This window comes from Hyperoodon ampullatus (assembly GCF_949752795.1).
Source record: "Hyperoodon ampullatus genome assembly, chromosome: 8".
Taxonomy (NCBI): domain Eukaryota; kingdom Metazoa; phylum Chordata; class Mammalia; order Artiodactyla; family Ziphiidae; genus Hyperoodon; species Hyperoodon ampullatus.
The window spans coordinates 75,164,673-75,185,971 of record NC_136921.1 but is presented as its reverse complement, the minus strand read 5'-3'; the positions used below and the strand labels follow the sequence as shown (position 1 = coordinate 75,185,971).

The following is a 21,299-nucleotide window of genomic DNA, read 5'->3' as shown; positions in this document are numbered from 1 at the left end:
ATGAGACCAGCCTGCAGGAAACCTTCTGACCAGAGACGGTGCTTCTCCCTCTGCCCCACCCACATACTAACAAACCGCAGGGAACAAGTCTGGCTCGCCGCCGCCCGGGGGGCTGCTCTCACCTCCGGCAGCCCAGCAAGGCGAGGGGCCGGCGAAGGCACTCGCGCGCGTCATCGCCTGGCAGGATGGAGGCGGGGGGGGTGGCCTGAGTCACCTCTGGCTCTTCCTCTCGCCACTCTGCATGGACAGCAGCGCGTGGCTCCTCTGGCCAGCCCTGGGGAACCACCGAGGGCCCTGAGCTTTGGCTTGTGACAGACAGATCTCTGTCCCAAATCTCTGGCTCAGCGCTCACGGCTGTGCACAAGGCGCACTCTGCTGTGACAGGCAGCGAGGCCAGGGGCCCGAGCCACAGCCACACGGTCACGGCAGCGCTCAGCGGGCCTGTCACGTGGAGACGCCCGAAGGGGCAGCTGGGGCGGGGCAGTGGGGGAGGGGAGGACAGGCCTCCTCACTCGGCCACACCATCCAACCTCAGCCCCACCCCACATGGCCCAGACTCAGTGGGACAGGGCAGGCAGCGGCCTGCCGAGAACAGCCTGCAGACCTGAACAACAGGAAGTTTTTTAGCAATAGCACGTGACACGGTGTCCTGATAAGGCTTCCATAACCCGAACACCAAAGGCCTAGACGCTGGCACTTCTGACTTAGTCCAATGACTCCACAGAATTCCGGACTCTTCCAGAAAAAAGCATAAGGTACTATTAGTGGTTGGTATTATTCTGCACCTACGGCATACACCTTCCATCAGAGGGCACTGCCATGTTTTAAACCCTTTTCAGCTAGTGACAACTTGCCCAAGTTTCAAAGGACAGGAGACCATTCTTTGGTTCCACAGGTAAACAAGTTTTAAAGTAGATACTGTGGGGCCTCCCTGGTGGCGCAGTGGTTGAGAGTCCGCCTGCCGATGCAGGGGATACGGGTTCGTGCCCCGGTCTGGGAGGATCCCATATGCCGCGGAGCGGCTGGGCCCGTGAGCCATGGCTGCTGAGCCTGCGCGTCCGGAGCCTGTGCTCCGCAACGGGAGAGGCCACAACAGTGAGAGGCCCGCGTACCACAAAAAAAAAAAAAAAAAAAAAAAAGTAGATACTGTGCCTATCTCTGTTGTCCCAGTACTGAAAAAAACGTGCTCCTGGTATACAGTCGGTGCCAATAAATGCTTCTGACAAAACAACCCGGAGAATCCAACCACGGTCAGAATACAAGTATAGCAAGCTCTTTGCTAACTCACATCACCGCCAAGGACTTCTTTCCCATGTTAAGTACGTTACCAAATTATATATGTAAAAGCAAATTTTCCTCCTTCACCCAAGAGATTAAAAAGCTTCTATAATTAAGGATGATTTTTTAAATTGCAGGCAGTGTAGCAAAATGAATAGTAACACAGATTTGAAACACTCTAAATAGTTATTACCAAATCAATTTCAAAGCATTTCAATTTAGTAGCAAGTAGGGCAAGACAGGTGGCAACAAAGCAGTATTAGCATAAAATCAAAAGGACAGGAGTTACAACAAGTTAAAAATGAAAATAAAGTACAATTAACTGCTCTTTGTGTGCCGCTCTCTGCATCTGATCATCTCCCTTGGGACACAAAGTCCAGGAAATAAAAGGTCTAAAGCTACCTCTGGAATCACTTTCATTTTACAAGCCTAGGAAGGCAGAGAAGAGAGATGCAGGAAGATAAAAGTCAGCCCACGGTAACTTTTCTTTATGTCCTAAGCAACTGGGCAGAAGAACAAATATTATCGAAACTCCAGCAAGGATCAGCAGGATGCTAATCAATTGTCCGGTATTTCACTGCAAGCCACTTTTGCAGGAGCAATATTCCTGTGACGGTAATTCCCCTGCCTAAATGTATACCGACACAGCCAAAAATAAAAACAAATAAATTAATTAATTAAAAAAAAATGTATACCTGCCTCCCAGCTTCAAAGTAAGCAGGGGGAGAGCAAATGTAAGCTCCCTCCCCCGCTCCCCAGAGAAAGGGGAAAAAGGCAGCAGGAAAAGCCTGAGTTCTTGCTTTACCCTTTTAAAATTCTGAGCACTTGATCATCCTGAAAGCTACCTGGCCTGGTGGAATGCGGTGGCTCAGGTGTGGGGCAGCAGGGCAGGTGGAGACACACCTGCTCTGCTCAGAAGACACACCCAGTGCGGGAGATGGTGGGGTGAGAGGTGAGATGTGGCCGTCCTCCACTCAGAACCCCCTCCCCTCCCTTCATGGGGCTGTCCTAACACCAACTCTCAAAAGGAAACCCATCCAACACACTATGAAAGCCACTGGGAGATTATAAATGTCAGCAGGTACAGGCAGGTGGCAGAGAAAGGAAATGGAAGGGATGGCTGACTTTTAACGGCCTCTCTCTCTGCCAGAATTTTTCAAATTGCTACCTGGAAATCCTTCTCCTGGGCACCTCTATCATTAATGGATAGGAAGGATTTATTGTTTTAAATCTTGATAGGAAAGCTGAGTTTTGTTTGTTTCTCCTCATCCATCATCCATCCTCTTTCTCCCTAAATAAAGAGCCCATTTCTTTGAAATAAATACACACACACATAAAATACTGAACATGATACAGACATAAACAAAAATTAAACAGTATCTTTAAATCAAAAAGTGCTTTAAAGCCCGCTATTTTCAGTAATGTTTTCTTTTTTTAATCAGATTGGTTTTCACACAGATTCCAATGAATACACATATAGGCATACTATGTTTTACTGCACTTCACAGAAATTGGGTTTTTTTCAAATTGAAGGTTTGTGGCAACTCGGCATTGAGCAAGTCTAAGGGCGCCATTTTTCCAACAGCATTTGCTCACTTCATGTCTGTGTCACATTTTGGTCATTCTCGAAATATTTCAAACCCTCTACCAACAAAAACATTACAACTCGCTGAAGGCACAGATGATGGTCAGCATTTTTTAGCAATAAAGTATTTTTTAATTAAGGTAAGTACATTGCTTTTTTCTTTAGACATAATGCTGTTGCACACTTAACAGACTACAGTACAACTTTTATACACATTAAGAAACAAAAAAATTCGTGTGACTCACTTTACTGCGATATTCGCTCTGTTATGGCGGTCTGGAATCAAGCCTGCAATATCCCTGAGGTCTGCCCGTACTTAATTTTTTTCTAAGCCGGGATTAATAGTCTACAATTTCCATTTGTAACAGTTGGAAGCAAGTTTTATATTTAAGGAAGTGTCACTAAGAAAAAATGTTCTTTCTGTCATGGAGGAAATACCTTTAAATGCTACTTCTTTATAAAGTCTTCCTTTCCAAAGCAAATAATTAAAAAGCTGCTTCATGGTGACTGAGTACAGCTGTTGTCACAGTTAGAAGGTTTTCACATTGCAGATTTGAAAATCAGACACTAACTTCTAGGTAATGCCAATGATTTTATTATGTAAAGAGTAAGGAATTTTACTTCAAAAAAAAATATTTGTAGGGAATGTAGTTAATCCCATCCAGCTCAGACAGTATTTCTACATGACAGAATTATTAAACTTCTAAAGACATTTATGTTGGAAGAACTTGGAGCTCCTGAAATAGGATGCAGTGGGACTCCCCTCTGCATTACACCGTGAACGTGGGGCAGGGGGTGGAGAGGGGCCTGCTAGGCCTTGGCCTCCACAGAGAGAGACTGGAAGGGGCCCAAATAAATTCCTCTCATGGTCATTAGCCTGCCATTTCTCCTACTAAGCAATTCCAAAAGGAAATTCTCTTCACCTGCAAATGTATCAAAACCAGTAGAAACAGAACCCGGGCAGGGCACCCTGTGGCAGCCTGAGAAGGCTGTCTGGGCACGTGGGAACACAAGCTTCCCTTCACGGCATCTGTTGGGCAAAAATATTTAGACTGAATAGAATCATCATGAAGGAAGTCACCTTGAATAGTAAGGGAGAGGCCCAGTTTTTAAGGATGGGTTAGCATTGTTAGAAATTTCCCCTAAATAAACTGTGCTAATACTGTACATGGAGCTCTGGTCTGAGCCCTGGATGGGAGCCTACAGCTTCCCCAAAGCTTGCCATGTCATGGCAGCTGTGTGCTCTTTACATCATCCCACCCCCAAACCTTTGCCACTCCAACCTGAGCTCCATGGGTTGATAAATCTCAAACAACTTAAAATGGAAAATTAAATGGAAAGCCTCTTACTCCCTTCACAGGCCCTGTGTAATCCAGAACATGAATCTTAACCAGCCTGTTTTACAAGCAGCTGCAGGGCCTCCCAAAGCAGGAAGCCAGGGTATCTCGCCTTCATCGGTGCCCACTGGGATCACTGTGTTCTTGAATATTTTACTCTGTTAAACAGTTAAGATGCCCAAAGGCTACACCTTATAAAAACAGACATGTTCGTCACTGCCCACACCCAGCAATCACAGAACCACAACTGAGTCACAGATCCCTGCTCCCTGAAGAGGCAACGGAACTTGCGTATCCTGTACTGATTCAGGGGGAAGCTCGTCCCTCCTCTGGCCCTGCCACGCCCACCTCTTCAGAGAGCTGTGGGTAAGTCTGCCTGGAGAGGAAATGCTTGTTTTTCCTTCTCCTCCCTACCACACCTCCAATGTGTCCCTTGGCAACAGGTTCTAATTCTGCAGGTCACTGAAGGAGAGAGAACAGAGAAACACTGTCACCAGCACAGGGTTTCCCTCTCGGCCACCTATGGTCCTCGCTCCCTGCAGATCAGGTGACCGGGCACGAAGCACAGTCTCATGAAGCAGTGGGTCTTTGCTGAAAGAGGGACTTAGGAACCTCTTCCCGGTTCCTCCCACTTTCATCTCAATCGTTGCCATTTTTCCTGTTCAGCCGAGTTAAGGGAACATGTTGACTGAGCCAAGGAAGGAAGGACAGCCTCAATGACATGAAATGGGTCATTTAACTTTAACGACAAGACACAACTTAAAATACAGACGACATGAAAAGACTGGACAATGCCAACTTGGAATGGGAATCCCACATAGCTTCCTTAGAAACCAACTAAACCACTGCCTCCTGCAATGCAACTTGGTAAGTAGCCACAATTCTCTTTCCTTAATTTCTCGTGCCTAACACCATGCTAGGAGCCCAGTAGATAGCCAGAATAAGATAAATGAGCCCCCCTAACTATGTGGAGACAAAAGTAAATAACAAAACAAAAATAAGTAAATTGAGGGGCTTCCCTGGTGGCGCAGTGGTTGAGAATCTGCCTGCCAATGCAGGGGACACAGGTTTGACCCCTGGTCTGGGAGGATCCCACATGTCGCGGAGCAACCAGGCCCGTGAGCCACAACTACTGAGCCTGCGCGTCTGGAGCCTGTGCTCCACAACAAGAGAAGCCGCAATAGTGAGAGGCCTGTGCACCGCGATGAAGAGTGACCCCCGCTTGCCGTGACTAGAGAAAGCCCTCGCACAGAAACGAAGACCCAACACAGCCAAAAATAAAATAAACAAAAAAAAATTAAAAAGAAAAAAATAAGTAAATTGAAACTATTGAGATGCTATGGAGAGCATGTAATAGGGGGACTAACCGGTCTGGGCTCAGCAGGGACTGTACTAAATCAAGTACTAAGTAAGAGCCTCAATACTCCTGCAGTTCAGTCGTTCATTGACAATGCAGAAAACCAACCAGCAACTTTTCTTTTCCCTCTTTAGAACACCTTTAAAATAGCAGCAATCTCTCAATAAGAGAAAGAGACAGAGAATGAATGAATGAATGAATGAGGGTAGTTTTCTGTCATTGAAAAGGTTTCTGTCAAAAGAAGAAACTGGCTTGGCCATAATCAGAGGCATGAGATGTCAATGCCAGAACACAGAATAAGAAGTAAAAGGCTGTCCAAAAAAAAAAAAAATCTGTAGCACTAGCCAATTTCTTGAAGGAAGACAAACTCTGAGGAGGAGAGGACATTGCAGAAGAGCTAAGAATGCTGTAAAGAAAGTCATCTGGCTACCACAGAATTAATACCAGAGATCCTTCGGTGGTGGGCAGCTCAGAGAGACGGGGCATGAAAACAGAGGTAACACTGGGAAAAATTTGTTAGACAAAACAGCAGGTGGGGAAGCAGAGTGAGATGAGAAAGGGGAATTAGCAGAATAAGCTCTCTGGAAGGGCTTGAAGCTGAGTGAAAAGAATTCAAACCTGCTACAAAACCCACAACCCACCATTCACATGAAATGTCCAGAATGAGCTAGCCAGTCTGTAGAGACAGAAAGTCGATCACCAGTTGAGTAGGGCTGGGGTATGCGGGGAAACGAGGTGTGACTTCTAAGGGTACAGGGTTTCTTTTTGAAGTGGTAAAAATATTCTGAAATCAGATTGTGGTGATGGTTGCACAGTACTGAATAAACACAGACCACTCAATGGTTTAAATGGGTGAATATTATAGTAAGCAAATTATATCTCAATGAGACAATTCAAAGAAAAATGAAACAAAAACCCATAGAAGATCCTGATCCGAGTGAAAACTGAGGGAAGAGACTGCCTTCCTCACGCTGACGGGCCCCTCACAGAGCCCACAACCCAGTCCTAGGCATCTCACAGATCTTCTGGGGCAATCGCCAAAATAAAACTGGATGAACCTGCAGAGCTTGGTTTTTCAAATTACACTTGAAAGAAATTGCAGGCGACTGGAGAAAACAAAGCTCAAATGTCATTGCATTTGGTTACATACATAAAACATAAAATATCCCTCAAAGACATGTGCATCACTTGGGCAACAGGGAGGGGCTGAGCTGTGCAGGAGAGCACTGGCGTCAGACAGCAGCACGGCCTCAGCGCACAAGGGACCTGAATAGCTCACCCGAAAGACACCAGGCTGAAGACTGGGACACACAGGCGCCCAGGCCCACCTGCAGAAATGCGAACGCACTCTGTCTGGGATGGGATGTAAAAACAAGGGCTCTTAAATTCCCTGGTTGATTCTATTGTGAACATGGGACTAGAAACTACTAACCTAATCAGAAGCCTTACTTTTGATTTCCTTTGAGAAGGAAAGAAGTGTGCAAAGAATTCAATTAAATGTTGCTCAAGTCACCTAGTCAAGAAGCCTAAGAGTCAGGACTACACTCTGTGTCTCCAGACTCTCAGCTCAGCACAAGCACACCTACTTTGTGGGTATGCGCACGGGTGTGTGGGGGCAGTTAGGTTTCCTTAGAAAATCCTGGCCTCCAAACAGTGGTCAGATGCCATTATAAGAAACTAAAGAACAAACACCCAGAAATAAGTGGGGAGATCAGTGACCTTGCGACTGAGCTGGGAAGACTTCTCAATATGCAGGGATTTCCTTGCCCTATGGTGTGTCCTATCCAGACCCGATCCCCACCAAGTAGAATTACTCAGTGAGGAGGGAAGATTTTTGTAACTTCACAGGCCAGACCTGATCTGGAAAATTTTTTACCAAATGGACCCAGGGTTATAAAATAAACACCAAGGAATGTAAAAGCCAATGCTTCATCCTCTCAGCTGTCCATGGAGCCGGTGCTATCTTCAAAGGACAGGGCAGGCCCCGGAGGGCCAACCTTCACAAACCACACATGCTAAAACCCTCTTAAGAAGTGCCTGGTGAATGCTCTGGCTGAAATGCATGGAGCCAGCACATGACCCGAGGAGTGAGCTTCTTACCTATAATTCCACTGTCCTTGCTTTCCAGGGTGGAACTAGGGCTGCTAATGGTCTCACAGGGACTTTTGTTGGCTGCCGTCTTGCTGACACAGCTATTCAAGGTTGAGCAGGGGCTATCGGTGCTAGGAGACGCGGTACTGCTTGTAAGTGTGGAGCAAGGGCTGATGCCTTGGCTCAGAGCTGTGCACTGTAAGATGAAGGGAAGGAGGAGTTAGCGCAGCTACACATCCCTTTGTTTTTGATGCTAAAACAATGAAACTACAAACCGGAAAATGGAAAACAGTTTTGTTTTGTTTTGTTCTTCAAATCTAAGGATCTTAATACATACGGTCTTCCAAAATTTAAAAGAGAAATCTCCTAGTTCTGTTCCCCCCCACCTTGCCACCTTCTTTTTTCTTAAAAGGGCAGTCTTAGAAATAATTTAGTGGGAATGTACATTTAGTAAAGCAGAAATAGCAAACAGGCAGACTTCCTTTCATTTAACGTCTGCAGAAGACAAATGGGTTCTTTGACCTCTGTGCGTTAAATCTGGGAACTCTGTTTTTGTAATGTTTCACAAGCACTGCAACCTGATTCAGTTCCTGAAGATTTACGGGCTCTGCGCTCAGGGGAAGGAGACGGGTGGCCACTGCGATCTCAATCAATGCATGACGCCCTCACTGAGACCCTCGCAGTGGGGGCAGAGGCTCCGACCCCTCGTTGCTATTCAGACGTACACTTCTCATCTCGGATGTGGCAGGCTGCTGTTCCCTAGGAAGGGGAGTGCTCTTCCGTAGATGGACCATTTGATATCATTTTATTTTGTCTCTAGTCATCTCCTATAAATCTTTTCCTCACCCCGCTGACCCTCCAAACTTTCAACGGATAAAAATGCGCAGGAAAGCGTATACCAAAGCAGCCAGATGAAAAGAACAGTGCTATAAAGATAAAAGTAGTGTCATTACTAAGGAATTCTCTCAGCCGCTATAATTCATTCCGCTACCCTTCTCTGGGTGGTGATCAGAAGGTTAATGTGGACATTTTCGTAAGTTCTACACCCTTCTGCTTCTCCTCACCGCCCCAACCTCAACTACAAAGATTCACAAACACACTGTTGAAATGAATTTCAATACACAGCAGCCCAGACTCATTTGGCCCGAACAATGACCTCCCCACTCAGGGAGGGGGGAAGACGGTCATGCCTTCATTCATCCTCTGAGCAGGTATGACATGCAGTGCCTTCCTCGGGCATTACCATGGTTTCGTTTTTTTCTTCAATGGTGATGTGTGTGGAACTTGGGATCCCTTCTCCCAGTAAAAATCCCAGCCTTGTCAACAGTTCTTGAGCCGCTGGCGAACAGCTCGGTTCATTATCGGCCTTTGCTTCTGGAACAAAGAAAGAAAACAATGAAAGACGCCCCTCTCAGGAATTTCAGTATCTGCATCTGGAGGAGTTGGCATTACAGCTGCTTGTCTGGTGCTTTTGCATATTTTTATAAAACGCACAAAGTTTGACAATGCTGCCTGTCCGCCAGCAATACATTCTAATTAAGAGACTGTGACAGGTTAAGCAAACAGTAAAAGAGAAACTCCAAGTGCAAAGGGTGAAATTGTTGACCTGAATCAGAAGACACGGTGTCATTTTCTGATGCCAATTCCTATTTCCATGTCATGAAAAATGGGTACTTCAGACACCAAAGGCAGAAAAAGGCCTACTCCTCATCTTACTCTTGAAGAGCACAGTGTGTCCAATGCCAACAGGAGGCTGAAATAAAGTAAAATCCAAGTGGCATGCTGCCAGAGCTATTAGATGCGGGGGGGAAAATTTAAGCTCTCACGTAACAAGAAAGAGGCATGACCACTTCAGTGGAAACTTCCTGTGCACACCCCCTAGGAGTGAAAGTCAAAACCAGGATTCCAACCCAAGGGTCAATCATCAGGGATCCATGTTGAAACAAAGATCTTAAGTCCCAATGAACTGTGTCCCAAGAGACAGGACCCAGTAGTACACCCTGCTGTCCATGGGGAGATGCAGAAAAGTCGGTTGTGTTCTCAGCACACTCCACAGTAAGGTTGGAAGCACGTTCCACCTGAAGGTCACAGGGCATGTTTGGATGCCCTAAGGCTGGTCACCTTGCTTTGTGCACTCAAGAGAATTTTATTGTTGGACTTGACTTAAATGTTGAGCTGTAGGTTAACCTTGTATCCAAAGCCTAAGGGAACTTAATTTTGGTGGACAAAATGATATTCACATCATTCTAACAGCTCTCTTACAGTTTTAAGTCAGCATCCATCAGGGAATGAAATAACGTATAAAGTTAACTGTGCCTACAAAAGTTAGAACTTAAGAACAACATACAACCCGTAATAGTCATTCATCTTAATGTTTTGTTGTTTTTTTGTTAATTGTCTAGGTACCTAGATCCATACATTCATGAACAATTTTCCCTGGATGGGGAAATCTGCAAATAGGTAAAAATGAGGAAAGAACAAATTCAAGATATTACTTTTGAGCTACAACAGCAGCACCAAAGTTCAATGCTAACTTTGCCTTTTGTAAGGAACTACAAAAATCAACATAAGCAGAGCTGAGAAGACCATCTGTATTATCCTCACCCACATTACCAGTTTTGCTAAGTCATGCTCCCAGGATGGCAGCTATAAGGGGAACTAGGCTGACTGTATCTTCAAGGAAGGAAAAGTGCCCCAACCCCTTGCTTGTTCTCAAAAGCTCCCAATGTTCAGGGTGAGAAGAAGAGCTATTTCCCAGCTTGGATATTTTTCGGCTGCTCTAGAATACAGCAGAGATAAAATAACCAAGGCTTGCTTGTTGTGGGTTAAAAGAGCCCTGATGTTTCTGGATCATTTGAGATAAACCCATAACATGAAGGAGCAGTGGCCCCAAGCCAATGACAGGGGTAAGGGAGCCACCCCAGGGCAGGTCAACCACACCCTCAAAGCCACTCTACAGAAGGTCCCTTCCCACCAGAGATCTCCAACTGACATTTTGACTCTTAAGGTACATGGGCACTGGGGAAAGGAAACCAGGAACCGAACCAAATCAGCGTGACCCAGGCACACCCAAGGGGTGGACCACTTCAGAACAGGATCAGTGCCACCCTCCCTTGCCCCAAGGCTCAGGCAGGGCAGCTACTTTATCTTAGGTGTGGCAGCTGGACCGGAGGGAGAGAACAGGATGCAGCTGGAAAGGGGAAGACGTGGGTGAGGGGCCAGACCTCGGCACTCTCCCTACTCCACACCCCCCTTTCTTCGCAAAACAGTCTCTACTCTGCGTCCCAATTGTGACCTGCCCCAGAATGTCCAGCTTCTGGTTCAACCTGAAATACTCTGGGGAAAGAGCCAAAAACTACTCCCAGTTGGCAGCTGCTATCACGAAATTTACCCTCACAGGGCCACGACCAATGGCTCACTCTGAGACCCACATCCTGTGTAGGTCCTGGGTGGGAGGGGGGCCGGAGGCAGCAGATTCGCCCCAGATGGTCAAGGTTTTCATTAAAAAAATAATAATTGTATATACGTATATCATTGTGTATACACACACACACACACAAACGTGTGTGTGTGTGTGTGTGTGTATAAATTCAAAGACAACTAGTCATCTAAACCTCCCCGCTTCAGACAAGTTGGGGAGCAGTGGCCATTCCAGTCTCCTGAAGAGACAAGAGATGCCCAAATTCATCATTAACTTGTTCTCTTAACTGTTCAATCTGGTCTTTGTTGCTACCAACATTCGAAAAATGTACCCAGGTTTGGGAGGAATGAACAGATGTTCTTTATTGCAGTTCTGGCATCCATTAAGCCACTACAATTTTCTTTCTCCCAGAAGTTTCCCAACTGTCTTTTCATATTACTCTTTCTACTAAAATGTCATCCTAGTGACCTTCCCCTCAGAAGTCCCCTTTGGTCTGAATTCCTTAATCCACGTCAAGCTGTCCGCATCTTTCCTTCCCTAATGCACAGAGTGTCTCTCGCTGAACTTTTCATTCTGGCAGAAGGACCCCTGGCTGAAGTGTGACAGTATCATTTTGCGGGAGATGAGTTGCCTGGGAACACACACTGATACCCTCAACTGTGAAATGGAAATATATTTGTCCTTCCATAGTCAATTACCAAATACTGAGATTTGAACAGTCAGATAGGATTTTCTTTGAGCTAATGATTCCAAAACGACTCCCAAACTAAAATTCAATGGGATACTCTATACAGTCTATTTTCATTTGTGGAGTTAATATTAAATCATTCATCAATAATGAGTGTACCTTACCCCACAGCAGTGGGATAAGGGCTGGAGAGAAAGACCTCATCTCTTAGCAATGCTTTAACATCTCATAGATTTAAGTATCCAAAGAACTTATGATGACTGTAGCTGGAGGTGAGAGAGTATCTGGCCTCACACTCCCTAGGAATCCGTTAGGTAAGTGGAGAGCGATATTCTTCCCAATAATGTTCTCATGAAATCCTCGCTATTACACCACTGTGGAATAGTCACATGGAGAAAGGCAAAGGGAATTTCTTTGATCACTCCCTGCCTGGCTCTTTTTACCTATTCACACCTGTTAGATCACATCTGGGGTGCCAACATCCAGGTACGGTCCACAAGGTGACTGGCTCCATCCTAACTTCAAACCTATTTGTCCCCTTAATAACTATCCACTCACCCTCCCCCACTACAGGCTCAGAGGAAAAGACATCCCCACACTAAAGCTATTCTGGAACCCTTACAGCGTGAGCTTCTCTAAACCTCAATTTCCTCATCAGGGAAGTGGCCATCACCTACTTCTTATAGATTGTGAAGCTCAAAACAAATGTGAGAAACATCTTATACGCCGAATATCTTTGAGATAAAACACTGTATCAAAGTTGGTCATTATTTCTACCAATTTTAACACTGAGAGCCCACTTTCTCACTATTACTTCATTTTCTGTTTTCATGGCTTCCTTTCTATATTTAATGTGCATATATTTCTCTTACCGAAAAAAAAAAGTTTTCTGTTTAGAAATTTTCTGCCTTAACTTTTTCTGAAATCACTATTCCTTCAAGACAACAAATCCCCTCCTGCTATCAAACTGCTCCAACTTGGCCCACACTTAACTGCTTTCATTTCCCATATAATCATTCTGCCTTCTTTAAAGCCAGATGCTATTGGAACCCTGGAAGTGCCTGGGGATTACCAATGATAATGCCATCAAGCAGAAACTAACACACCATTGTAAAGCAATTATACTCCAATAAAGATGTAAAAATAAATAAATAAATAAATAAAATAAAAATAAAAAAGAGAAGCCTTTTCTCCACTCTCATCCTCCTCAAACTCAACAGTGCGCTGGGCACTGTTGATGATGCTTGGCTATTCACTAGCACGTAACCGTGAACCACTGACTTAACATCAGCTTCCAAGACAATACTTCCGAATCAAGTCTGTTAAGTGAGACACAGCCTTGATTGATGTTAAATCCCTTCCTCTGCCTCTACCTGTCTAGGACCTGCTTCTTGCTAAACCTCTTGCCTTCCTTGCCTTCTACTCCACAAACATTTTCCTGTTTCTTTCTGCTTACTCCTTCTCCTAAGGCATCGCCATTCCCTCCTCCTTCAATTTCCCAAAATACTATTTACGGAGGTGCATCTATCCATGAACCTGATCTGGTTATGTCAATAACTGGTTTCTAGTCTGGAATACCAAAACGTAGTTATAAGTTATCTTTAGGCTTTTCATCTCATGCATCCCATACTGAAATTGTTACCAAATCTTACCATTTCCTGTTTCAAAATGTTTCCTGAATTCGCCTTTTTCTCTTGTCACAATGCCACTTTAAGTCCTCATCCTCTCCAGTCTAGATAACTATTAGTCTGTGAATCAATTTTCTCACCTATTTTTATTGTCTCCCTCTCTTTTCCTTCCTCTAAGCCAGTGGTTCTCAAATTTTTTAGTATCAGAGCTCACTGTTAAAAATTAAGAACTCCAAAGAGCTTGGGCTTATATGGGTTATGTCTATTGATATTTAGCATGTTTGAATTAAAACTAAGAATGTTAAGATCTATGTTAATCCATTTTAGGTTAATAAAAATTACACTAACAAATAACATTTTTAATAATAACCGTATTTTAATTTAAAAAGTTAAGAATGGTATTGTTTTACATTTTTGCAAATTCTTTTTAATGTCTGATTTAATAGAAGACAGTTGGATTCTAATGTCTACTTCTGCATTCAACCTGTTGTGATAGGTTCTATGGGTTGAAGCATGTGAAGAATTGTGGCTTTAGAGAGCAATGTATTGAATAGTTGGGAAAGGGAGGAACCTTTCCAGTTAATTACATATATTCTTCTTTGACACCTCCCTGAAACTTGACAAGTAGCAATTTCTTAAAGGTTAGTTCCAATGTTGATCTGAATCTGAATCAGTGAACTTTCTGTACTCTGTTACAGCAAAATCCAATGGTCTGTTTTATGCTTCAAATGGATTTTACCCATGCAAGATTTTGTAACATCATGCACTGGGTCATTTGGAAAATACTGGTTTTGCAGATCTTGCAAGTGTTGACACATTTTATTATACAACACCAAAATATCACATTCATTAACATCACCACAGATCTCAATAGAAAAGTCTTGGGAAGCCATCAAGCTCTTTGTGACACATGCAAATTCCCCAAAACCTAATTTTCATTCGAAAGGTCAAATTGTATCATTGGCAACTAATCCTTGTCAGGATTGTTTGTTTGTTTGTTTTCTTAATTGAAGTGACGTGTTCATTTTGTTCCTTTTCGAGAAAATATATGTCCAAATACCAATTATGAATAACCCTGATTTGTCAGTTGTACTTTCAAGTAAAAATGATGTTCTTTTTTTTTTTTTAAGAAAGGCTAGTTCAGCTTGCAATTCAAACAATCACACAGGTGCTTTTCCTTGAGACAGCCATCATACTTCAGCACACAGTGGACGTGCTTTCTGCAGACTTCCCATTTCATCACCCAGAATATTAAAAAGATGGGTATTCAAGGGTCAAGACTCAAAATTCATTATTTTTAGGGCTTCATCAAGGACATTTTTCAGTGAATTATTATTTCTGATGCAAGTGGGTGTTGGTAAAAAAAAAAAAAATACATGTAGCCCTAGAATAGCAGGAGCCCCTACTCTGACGTGTATTAAGGCATCAGAAGTCTTACCAACAATTGCCCTTGCACCATCACTGCAATTGTCAATGCAAAAGAAATGGAAATATCTTAGTGTTATTATGCAAAGAGCTGTGACTTCACAGACCCTCTGCAAGGGTCTTAGGGATGCCTAGAAGTCCATGTCCCACTCCTGTAGAACCTTTAAGTCTTCAATTGTACTAAATTCTCCCTTTTCATAAAAATAATAAATAAAACCACAGTCGCGGACTCCCTTCACCCTACTAACTGATCTCTCATCTTCCCTTACTTGCTCAGCTCCTTAGGGGTAAAAGAGAGGTGGTTTATCCTCACCAATTAATTCCATTTCCTTATCACATACCTACAACTTAAACGCATTCACCTTCACAAGCCTCCTAAAACAGCCCTATTAGGCACAGTAACTTTCTTTTCATGGCCCATCTCCTCTTCTGATTTTCCTGTAAATTTTTGACCTTGGCAGATACTCTGCTCTCCAAGGAAGAAAGTGGCAACTGTCACATCAGACACTCAGAGGGGAAACCCATGGATACTGTGTGGTCTTGTGGGTTCTTCTACCCTTTTGCTGGTGCTTCTTCCACCTTATTCACAGCTCAAGAATAAAATACCAAAGGTTTTCAGGTCTCTTCTCTCAATGACCTTTTCCCTAGTGTAATGCACCTAATCTCATCACGTTCCCTCTAAGTAAAAGGCTGCCCAGTTTACCTCCTGAGCTCTTTCTTAAGCCCCAGTTTGATTTTTCCAGCTGTTCATTGGACACTTTTGCCTAGATGTTCCCAGACCTCAAACTCAACATGCCTGAAACTGAACTCAAACCAAAATGGACAGGTCCCCCTCTCCTAGTGTCTGGTTAATGTAGTCTCAAAACCCTGATGTCATCATCTTTGTCTCTTACGGCTTCCAGATCCTTGCAATTCCTCAGGAATCTTCCTGTATCACTTTTTTCCTGATCCTGTTCTTTTTTTTTTTTTTTTTTTTTTCGCAGTATGCGGGCCTCTCACTGTTGTGGCCTCTCCCGTTGCAGAGCACAGGCTCCAGATGCACAGCCTCAGCGGCCATGGCTCACGGGCCCAGCCGCTCCGCGGCATGTGGGATCTTCCCGGACCGGGGCACGAACCCGTGTCCCCTGCATCGGCAGGCGGACTCTCAACCACTGCACCACCAGAGAAGCCCCGTTTCGTCGTATTTTGAGACTTCACCAAGCAATGACTCATAAGACTAAAACTTTCTCACCCCTCCCCATCAAAGCTTGCTCAAGTAGCTAATGACAGATTGAAGCGAACCTAAATGGATTATGGTTGCCCCTAATTCCAAGAAACATAGCTGTGAATCCTATTATAATCTAATAACCCTCCCTAATTTATCTAGTTTTTTATTTTCCCTTAAGGCAGAGGTATTGTTTTGTGGGTGACATTTTCCCCTTAAACAATATGTCGGTTTAGCAATAGGAAGCTTATTTGTGAAGAACTTACTCTATATGACACATAGCTTATTAGGATCATTTGACAGGAAAAAGGAGATTGTATTTTGTTTGAGGACCTCATTAAGTCACTCGTTTTGTCAGAGTAGAAAGTGCTGTTTTTCCAAAATATTTTAAAATACTGAATAAAGTAGAATCTCTTTCCATAAAGATGTTTCCAGATTAATGTAAACTTTAATAAACAGGTTCTTTGCTTATAATAAAAATGTTCATCTGCCCATATCACATATCCCACTACCCAGATGGCTAAAATAAGCAGATTTCACATAAATACAACTACTTATAAGTTAATGGATAAATTCAGAGTGCTCATTGGTTTTGTTTTACTTTGATTTAAATTTCAGAGAGCTAAGAGTCAAGAATTTATGGACCAACATAACCATAAAGTGAGGCAGCTTAGTCTGGAAAGGGTATTTCAAACATCTAGGAATAACTTGATATTTCACGAGTCTATGGGAATTTCAAAAGCATTTCATGAGGGGCTGTTGTCAATAGTTTGTTGGTATGGGGATTACTGAAATACTATTATTGACAGCATCCAGAAAAGTGTCTTAGAGACTTTTTTTAAAAAGCCCAAAGGAAATATGGAAAGTATAAGCCCAAATTTTTAGTTAAAACTTAAGTAATGCTGCTACTATGAAACCCTAGAAATTAGGATTTAGTCCATCATGCATGCATCTGTACATGCTTGGGTTAATACTCAAACTCAATTAGTTTTAGTTTGCTCCAGCCTCGCCTTTAGATTCAGTGACCTGGACATAAAATTTGTACTTTAATATGGCAAACTTAATTAACCCCATTGAAATGTAAAGGATTCCATGGGGATTACAAAACACACCATAGTTTACTAATCATCAAGTTAAATTTTGTTAGGCAAACACCTCTTCATCAACCAACCGATAACTCTCCTGGGGCTTCCACCGGCTTCGTGGCTAGCCACGAAAGACCATGTGCCCACAAGCATGAACTACGCCCCTTTCCCCAACGCCCAAAAAAGGGGAAATGTACCCTGCTTCTTAACTCTAGGTGAAACTTCTGGAAACTCCTGGTGTGTATTTGCAGCCCGGGTATGTCATAATTTCAGTCCCCATGGAGACTGATGATGCTGAATCCAGGAGTTAGGGTCTCGAGAGTAAGCACATCTGCAGACTGCAGGCTACACCAACAATATCAATCACTCTGCTTGAATTTAGCTCAGCTGGCAGCCAAGCATAAGAATACCTCCTCCCCTAAGAAAGCCAATTCTGCCTTGGACAAGGGGAGAAAAGTTGACAGCGGGAACTATTTTATAACCTCTTTTCTTTGCCCAATAAAAATCCCAAATTTGTCCTCATTCTTACCCCAGGGGGAGCCCTAAACTCTAGACAGCATGTCAACAGGACTCCTGGCCACCGAGGAAAGCGTCACATAATGGAGTCCACACCAGTCAAATGCCAGGGGCATAACCAACCAGGACTCCAAAGGCAGGTGGGGATGAGGGTAAAGCGGGGCAGGCTTACTCCGAAATGGGCAGACAGCTCAGTAAATTCAGATTCTTGATATTCACTTCAGAGGAACAGGTTTTCACTTTCTTTTTGACACCCAGAATAGAAATGAGCGAGAAGACTGACCCACAGACACCTTGCACACGTGAATTCACAACCAGGAGGGTCCTCGTGTCTGCAGGGTTTCCGGCTCTCCTGACCAGACGGCACTGTGGACCCTCCCCTCTGCACCACCACACACCTGGTGCCCTGCCCTCCCTCAGCACAAATCCTAGTGAGAACCTCTTGCCGAAACCAAACGGCTGGGTGCCTGGACAGAAGGAAAAAGAGTGGCATTTCTCATGCCAAGATGCAGGCAACAGCATCTCTTCCCTGCCCAGAATGCTCAGCTCCTGGTCCCATCTCGACCCCCGCCCACTCCAAACTCCTCTTCTTGATTTTCATCTTCTGTCAACCCCTCACACTCAGCTCTTTTTTAGTTTTATTTTCACCACCACCACTGCCACCCCACTCCATGTTCCTACTATGTCCTACACTTCGTACCCACTCCCTCCTACGCCTCAGCAGAAACATGAAATGCACATACAGTGGTAGAACATAAGGAAGCTATATCCCTCTCCACCCACAATTAGGGAGAGGAGGATGCCAGGTCTTCCAAGGTGGAAATATGGGTGAGTTTTCTCTTTCAGCATTACTACATAAACTTGTGTCCATATTGGGGGTACAACAGGCTTCTCTACATATGCCAGGATTCTTAACCATGTGTTTCTGCAGGAAAACAGGATGTACGTTCAAAACACATAAATTAAAGACCTTAGAGTTGTGAGTTGGGGACACAACCCCCCACCCCAGAGAAAGAAACAAACAGGTACATTCTGGAATCGATTAAAAAAAATAAAGAACTATTAATACATCTACGAAATGCTAGAGTATGTAACGTCTGTTACATGTATTTCCAGATATAGGGAAAAAGGCAAAATATAAAGTGTCTTCATGAAAAGTTTCAATCAATTTGGATATTTTTTTGCCTCTACTTCAACATTCTCTAAAGAAAAGCTTTTGATGTTTAAAAAAAAAATAAGCAGCTTTCAAAAGCTACCAAATGCTTTTAAGAAAGCTAGTTATTATAAGCTTTGTCTAGCTACAGTTTCAGCTTTTCAGCCAAAGCCTGCTGTTGAATATTCTAAAACGACGGAGCACTAAAAAACAAAACAAAACAAAATCTTGGAAGCCGTCTACTGGCTGGCTTTTCATGTCCCCCCCGAACCAGGAAGGTCAAAATTGACAGGAAGTTAAGTCTCAACCTGTAAACAATGCATATGCACCCACTCAACTATTCCTACACTGTGTACATAATCCCAAGAATTTACATTAACTAAACAGATCTCTATAACTGCCCAAGGAAAACCACCTCCCAGATACATTCAGTTTAGCAAAGCATTCCTGCAAGAGGCACTCAAGTTTCATTCAGAAGTGGAGTGTCATGGTGTAAAATCTTTAGGGGGGAAAATCATTGAAAATATATTCTTACCATTTTCACTGGGCTCTGTTGGCTTGGGCACGTCTCGGAACGGGATTATGACTGTATCTCCAGGCACTCTGGGGCTTTCCACATACTTGGGCTTCCTGACGGGACCTGCAGCGGGAAAGATCTGAGTGTGGCTAATTTTTTCCAGCTGCAAACAAAGCTTCAGAATGTACAGTGTGTGTCCTCACCAGGACCCAGATAGGCCTAAAGGAAAAGCCGGCCCCTTCCCCTCCCTTGAACACACACACAGTCATTTCAGTACAGATGTAAGAACGTCCAGTCTGGGCTGCCAAAGAAAGGGCTATAAAAGCTCAGCTTGGAGAATATAAACTCTGACAAAAACAAAAGCTGCTCTTTTGCTGTGCAGTCTCTACAGCTGTCTTTGGTGTATGTCACATAAGTGATTTTGACATGTCCAGACCTGGACGGCTTGTGGCAAAGGGTTTTTTATTTGGAATTTTTCCTCTAACTGGGACCAAGATGATCAGGTTGCTGGTATCTCCCAAGTCAGGAGGCAAGGATTACAAACAACCAGGCTACAACATCAATATGCTCTGCGCGGCCACAGACCGCAGGCATTTTATCAGCCTGGTGACGCAAAGCAATTGTGTGGGGCAGGGAAGCCAGCTGGTTTCTTAGTAGCTGACACAGCTATCTTCGGAAAGGCAGAACAGGCAGTCCGGCATACGATTCGGGAACACAAGAGAGCCTGAGAATCATCTCTCTCACCTCCCCTTCATCCCCAACTTATCATCAGAAAATCTGGAATTCTGAATTAGAACGAATGGAACCCTCACACGTTGCTGGTGGCAATGCACACATGCAGCCACTTTGGAAAACAGCTGGGTGGTTCCCCAGAAGTTTACACATATAGAGTTATCATATGGCCCAACAAATCCACTTCTGTGTAAATGTATGTTCAGATAAAAATCTGTACATGAATGCTTGTAGCAGCATTATTCATAATAGCCAAATGTCCATCAACTGACAACAAAATGTGATATATTCATACAATGTAACATTACTGGGCAATAAAAAGAAATGAAGTGCTTATTCATGCTACAACATGGACAACGCCTGAAAATATTTTGATAAGTAAAAGAAGCCAGGGACTTCCCAGGCGGTCCAGTAGCTAAGACTCTGTGCTTCCAATGCAGGGGACGCGGGTCCGATCCCTGGTCACGAGGGAACTGAGATCCCACATGCCATGCGTTGTAGCCAAAAAAAAAATAAAGTAAAAAATTAAGTAAAAGAAGCCAGTCCCCAAAGACCACATGTTATGTGACTCCATTCATATGGAATATCTAGAATAGGCAAATTTATAGAAACAAAGTATGAATGGTTGCCAGGGACTGGAGGATGTGCGGGCTTGTGGGGTGATGATGGCTAAGGGGTCTGCGGTGATAAAAATGGTCTAAAATTCAGTTGTGCTGATGGTTGCAAAAACTTGTGAATATACTAAAAACTGCTGTAGTGTACGCTTCAAATGAGTGAACTGTATGGTATGTGAATCATATCTAAATAAAGCTGCTTTAAAAAAAAAGACTGCCTATTCTGTCTGGTCCTTTCAAACAGCCCATTACATTTTGGTCCAGAATCATCCACTTGACTCTTATTTTCCTTGGTTGCCTTATACTTAAAGTGTGCTTTTAACAATGCCACAGAGACAGGCAACATTTCACATCAGTAAGAGAAAGGGTGGAGGAAGAGTGCCAGACAGTGGTTCACAGATCTCCCTCCTGCTCAACCCTGAGCCACAGCCCTGCCCCTCCCAGGTCCTCAGCTCCATCACTGCACACTGAAGGGGTAAGTCAGGTGGACTCTGAGCATCCTTCTGTGTCAAACATCTTATGCATCTGAGAAATTCTGTTCAGAATGTGGTTTACGGTGAAAGTGCTGCCACCTAAAGGTTTACTGCAAAAGCATCTACACTACTATAAAAACACTAATAATTCCCAGCCAGTTATAATGTACCACATCTGAAAATAGGCTGCATTAT

The 21,299-nt window shown here is 43.7% G+C and overlaps 1 protein-coding gene across 1 annotated transcript in view; it reads right to left on the bottom strand.

Annotated features, from left to right (window-relative positions):
• The window catches only part of TANC1 (tetratricopeptide repeat, ankyrin repeat and coiled-coil containing 1), a 182,206-nt gene that overhangs the window by 72,502 nt on the left and 88,405 nt on the right, over window positions 1-21,299 (bottom strand). The window contains exons 4-6 of the mRNA XM_079709947.1: window positions 19,304-19,408; window positions 8,892-9,022; window positions 7,658-7,844 (exon numbers count right to left, since the gene is read on the bottom strand). Of these exons, the coding sequence (XP_079566073.1) occupies window positions 7,658-7,844; window positions 8,892-9,022; window positions 19,304-19,408 (423 nt within the window). The remainder of the gene's footprint in view (window positions 1-7,657; window positions 7,845-8,891; window positions 9,023-19,303; window positions 19,409-21,299) is intronic.